The sequence below is a fragment of the Trypanosoma theileri genome (assembly GCF_002087225.1).
Source record: "Trypanosoma theileri isolate Edinburgh chromosome Unknown TM35_Tth_10_V1, whole genome shotgun sequence".
Classification (NCBI taxonomy): Eukaryota; Euglenozoa; class Kinetoplastea; order Trypanosomatida; family Trypanosomatidae; genus Trypanosoma; species Trypanosoma theileri.
This window is the reverse complement of record NW_021639852.1, coordinates 566,017-571,300: the sequence shown is the minus strand read 5'-3', so window position 1 is coordinate 571,300 and position 5,284 is coordinate 566,017. Positions and strand designations below refer to the sequence as shown.

At 41.1% G+C, this 5,284-nt stretch overlaps 3 protein-coding genes across 3 annotated transcripts; all 3 read right to left on the bottom strand.

Moving 5' to 3' along the window:
* Position 1: 1 nt before the first annotated feature.
* Positions 2–619, bottom strand: TM35_000102960 (uncharacterized protein; the record flags this gene model as incomplete). Its single annotated transcript, XM_029024787.1, has 1 exon — positions 2–619. A coding segment is annotated over one exon (618 nt), but the record flags the coding sequence as incomplete, so codon positions are not given.
* A 776-nt stretch (positions 620–1,395) lies between these two features.
* Positions 1,396–2,379, bottom strand: TM35_000102950 (uncharacterized protein; the record flags this gene model as incomplete). The annotated part of the gene is made up of 1 exon (XM_029024786.1): positions 1,396–2,379. One exon carries the CDS (start codon positions 2,377–2,379, stop codon positions 1,396–1,398), a length of 984 nt encoding a protein of 327 aa, XP_028884093.1.
* An 808-nt stretch (positions 2,380–3,187) lies between these two features.
* TM35_000102940 (uncharacterized protein) lies at positions 3,188–4,111 on the bottom strand (the record flags this gene model as incomplete). The annotated part of the gene is made up of 1 exon (XM_029024785.1): positions 3,188–4,111. One exon carries the CDS (start codon positions 4,109–4,111, stop codon positions 3,188–3,190), a length of 924 nt encoding a protein of 307 aa, XP_028884092.1.
* Between the last annotated feature and the right edge of the window lie 1,173 nt (positions 4,112–5,284).

Below are 5,284 nucleotides of genomic sequence, written 5' to 3'. Positions count from 1 at the left end.
TGTTCTGTTGCGACTGTGCAGTACCAAGGTTACTTTGTTGACCGGCTGGTTGTGAATGGGCCGGCAATTCAGTTCTTTCGCTGGTACTGTCCCTATGGCTACCATTACCCGGTGGTGGTGGTGTTGGTGTTGCCTCTCTCTTGACTGCCTCAGTCTTTGTGCCCTTGAGATCAACTGTTTGTTCAGTCACATGAGTTTCTGTTCTTCCTCTTCCTCTCTCGAGCTCCGAAACGCTGTTATGCAATACATCACCGTGTGACACACGTACACCAGAAATCTGCTCGTCTGTTACTTCTTTTACAGTTTTAGTGCATTCAGCTTCATCATCCGTGGTAGTGCAATCATTTGTCCGACGATCTTCAGGAAGCTGATTCTTTTGTACTTTTTTGGCAGTGTCACTGCATTCAGGTTTACCAGCCTTCACAGTGCACTCCTCTGTCTCAGGAACATCAACACGAGCAGCAGAAGGAGCACACCCTGCAGCAGCATCATCAGCAGAAGCAGGAGGAGTGCATTCACGAGGAGAAGGCTTGGAAGAAAGAGTAACTTCAGCCGTCCCACACACAGAGGGTACACTTAGAAACAAATTCAAAGCACACAACAGAAAGCGCAGTAGCATCGCAATAAGAGTTATTCTGCCTGCTGTCGACCTCTGAACCTGAAGAAAGAATAAAAAAAAACAATAAAACAAGGACGCACGGAATAAGATAACACAACAAATAGCATCAGCCAAACAAAACATTAACACCCAAATCAACAATAAAGAGTACAATAAATAGGAACATCACATACCAACTGTCTCAGAAATCCAGAGAAAACAAATAACGGCATCATCAAACAGAGACTTCAGAGAATTACGGATGTGCTTAAAGATCATTTGTAATAATAAATATACGTGTGTACGACTGATATTATGCTTTCGTTCTACACTAAGCAGGCTACAATAACAATAAAGGTGCAAACACACAAAAGCACAAACAAAACATAAGCAAAAAACAGTTATTAACTATTAGCCCAATTTACCCAGTAAACACAGAAATACACACCAACTATGGGTGTAAGTCTATATACATATAAAAGCAATTATAAATATAAATTCATCTGTTATTATTATTTCTTTTTTCCACTACAAAAAACATTTCGTCGTCATCATCACAGTGCAAGCCCAGGCACACACAGAGAGAGTCTCCAAGAACACACACACACACAATGGAGTAGCAATAATAATTATAGGATAAACACAGAGAGAGCAAAAACACACACAAAACACATTAACATTAAGAAACAAAAAAGAAGATAAATCCCAACAGGTGAAAGATTAGTTAGACTGTAGGGATGCATGCAAAGAAGAAAAGAAAACAAAGGATGACCTGAGTCACACCACCACAATCACAATCAGCACACAAGAATACAGGCCAGTGTAACCACAATCAGTAGTGGCACACGCACCCACACAGAACTGCTGATACTGCTGCTGCTGTCTGCATCACCCTTCTTGTTGTTTGTGAGTTCAGGAGGAAGTGTTGTTGTTGTGGTGGTGGTGGTAGTTGTTTCCGCACTAGTTGTTGTGCCGTTGTCAGTATTCACAGTTACAGAGGTTGTTGTTCCTTCAGTTTCCTGTGGTGAAGGTGCACCAGGAGGTTCAGTAGATGTGGAAGAAGAGGATTGTGAGTCTGAACCTTTCTGGTTAAATGTATTTTCATCCTTTGAACTATCGCTGTTAACATTGGGCTCCTCTTTCTGGCTCTCGGGTGTGCCTGCAGATGATGGTTCCTGCACCTGGGGAAGAGAGCTCTGTCGATCATTAGAGTTTCCATTGGTTCTACTGGCAGAGTGCAGGGGTTGCTGTTCCTCTGAATTCTTTTTTGATTCCTCATCTTGTCCATCCTCTACAGGAGTTGTTAAATCATTTGCTGGGAGTGAACCACTCGCTTTACCTTGACTTGTTTGTTCATGAATCTGCGCTCCATCGTGAGTGGGATTAAGCTCTGTCACACTGCCGGGAACATGAGGTTGTGTGGGTAGTGATGATAGAGGTGGTTGGGGTTCATTTTCTCGTTTACCAGGGGGCTTTAAATTTCCCTGAGGATTACCTTGACTATTCAAGTTAACAGTTTCAGCCAATGTTTCAGGTCTAGAAATAAGATCATTATCACCACCGGTCCCTTCTACCTCCTGTTGTTTAACAGCAGGAAGAATAGTACCAGGAGGATGACCACCACCACCACCGCCAGCAGGACAAGGAGGTTCAGAAGAACCAGGAATACAAAGAGTATCAGGACCAACTGCAGCACCTGCACCAGTCTCGCCAGCGGACACGCAGAGAGAAGCAACGCTCAGCAAGAGAGCAAAAAAACACAACACGCATCGTAGCACCATCGCGAAAAACTTTAATTCTCGTTTGTTTGCTTAGGTATATGAACTGTTAAAGATCCAAAACATAAAATATACCAAAAGTAGAATAAAATACAACAATACACGGGAAAGAATGCAACAAGCAACGGTCTCACAAAAGAAGCACACCAACACAAAGTATAAAAAAAAAGAAGAATAAACAGCCACCTCACAAGGAAAAGCCCACGCAAAAAAAAATTATAAACAAATTACGAGCATAGCCAAGAAAGCTACCAACTCCAAGAAAACAGCACAGGGGCCGTCATGTGCATTTGTGCATAAGCAATTAACAATAAATATGTATCAGTTACTCTTTTATTCTGCAAAAAAAACAAATCAGTACAAGACAAGCCAGATAAGCAAACAAAAAGATATTTCAACAATTAGCCCAATTCACACAGAAAACACAGAAATATACACCAATTATGGGTGTACTTCTATATATGTATGTATATACGCAATTATAAATATAAAATCATCTGTTATTATTATTTCCTTTTTCCCACTGCAAAAAACAGTTCATCATCATCATTACAGTGCAAAGCCCAGGTGCACACGCAGAGTGAGAGTCTCCAAGAACACACACACACACACAATGGAGCAGTAGCAATAATAATTATTATAGGATAAACACAAAGAGAGCAAAAACACACAAAACACATATTAACATTAAGAAACAAAAAAAAGAAGAGAAATCCCAACAGGTGGAAGATTAGTTAGACTGTAGTGTGGATGCATGCAAGAAAAAGAAAACAAAGGATGACCTGAGTCACACCACACCACACCACTACAATCAGCACACAAGAATACAGGCCAGTGTAAACACAATCAGTAGTGGTACACGCACCCACACAGAACTGCTGATACTGCTGCTGCTGTCTGCATCACCCTTCTTGTTGTTTGTGGATTCAGGAGGAAGTGTCGTTGTTGTGGTGGTGGTACTGGTGGTGGTGGTGGTAGTGGTGGTTGTATCTGTATTTCCCACATTGCCTTCTTGGTTGGTTGTTGACTCACTTTGCGCATTTGCGGCAATATTTCCATTCATTCCAGCACCAGTTTCATTGTCATTCTCTGTTTCCGAATTGCTGGATTGGTTTACAGAAGAAGAAGAATTTTCTGTGATTGGAGCTTCTTGAGAGTGTGTATTACCGCTCTGTGCATGTCCGTCTAATGTTTCTTTTACCGTGTCACCAGTGTCTTGTGTTTTATCTGGTGTAACTGTTTGTGGTTTACTGACAGACTGTTGTTGGTTCACTTCCTTATCTGCCGTTTCGTCTTGTTCCATTTCCTCCAAAGGTTTAGTTTGGTCTCTACTGTGTTCTTTCGTGGAATCATCAGGGACACCAGGAACGCTTGCGGTTTGGGTTTGTGAGGTGTGCAAATCTGTACGGCTTTCACTTGTTTCTTTTCTTTCTGGATGATGTTCTGCGGGAGGTGCCACCGGCGAGGGTGGTCCTTCGCAGGGTTGCCTTTCTTCATCTCCAGCAGTACCACATTCTCCTTTTTTCGTAGCATCTTTCAACCTTTCTTCCTCTTTTTGATTATGAGGATCACCACCTGGTTCCTGAACAGCAGCAGCGGCAAGCTGAGGAGCAACAATCTCCTGAGCAGCCCTACCATCACGTTGCCCTTCAGCTTCATCAGCAGCTACCACACAACTGCAGACACAACACAGTGCGATAGTCAGAACACAAAGGACGTGACGTAGTGACATCATTACTTTTCCCCGTTGGTGTTACTATCTCAATGTGGTGATCTAAACGAAACACAAAACAGAGAGAGGCACCAAAAACACAAATCAAGAAAAGCACATAAAGAGAAACAAACGAAAAGGGTAATAGCAAACTAAGGATAACGGATATCTGCAAACATCTCTCAGATAGTGTCCAAATGAAAGAAACAAGGAAAAAATACCCAATAACAAACAGATAAGCCCAATTACCCCTCAAAAATGAAAAAAAAGAAATTAAGAGAACAATCATCGGAATCAAGCACAGAAATAAATAACCCTTTCACTTTCAGTAGAACCATGTGCAACATTATGAATATATATGAATTCCTTTTTTATGTGCTCTCTGCACAAAACAATTCAACGTAACATTAAAACCGAAACCACACTGCGCGCAAACAAACGAATGATAAACAAATTGAGAATAGCACCAACCGCAGAATAATAGCACAAATCTTTGGGTATGCTGGTCTGTTCAAGCAATTAAGAACAAAAATATAAATCACTATTTTTTTCTTTTTTCTGCAGAAAGCATATCACCACAACGGTGCAGGTCAAAACACACAACGACCCAGCAAACCACAAGCAAATAAAAAAATCATGTATTAACCATTAGCCCAACTTACCCAGCAAACACAGAAATATACACCAACTATGGGTGTAACTCTATGTGTGTGTATATACGCAATTATAAATATAAATTCATCTGTTATTATTATTTCATCTTTTCCCACTTCAAAAAGCAGTTCATCATCATTATTATCACAGTACAAGCCCAGGCACACACACAGAGAGAGAGTCTCCAAGAACACACACACAATGGGGTAGTAGCAATAATAATAATTATAGGATAAACACAGAGAGAGCAAAAAACACACAAAACACATTAACATTAAGAAACAAAAAAGAAAAAGATAATCCCTAACAGGTGGAAGATTAGTTAGACTGTAGGGATGCATGCAAAAAAAAGAAAAGAAAACAAAGGATGACCTGAGTCACACCACACCACTACCACAATCAGCACACAAGAATACAGGCCAGTGTAACCACAATCAGTAGTGGCACACGCACCCACACAGAACTGCTGATACTGCTGCTACTGTCTGCATCACCCTTCTTGTTGTTTGTGAGTTCAGGAGGAAGTGTTGTTGGTGTTGTGGT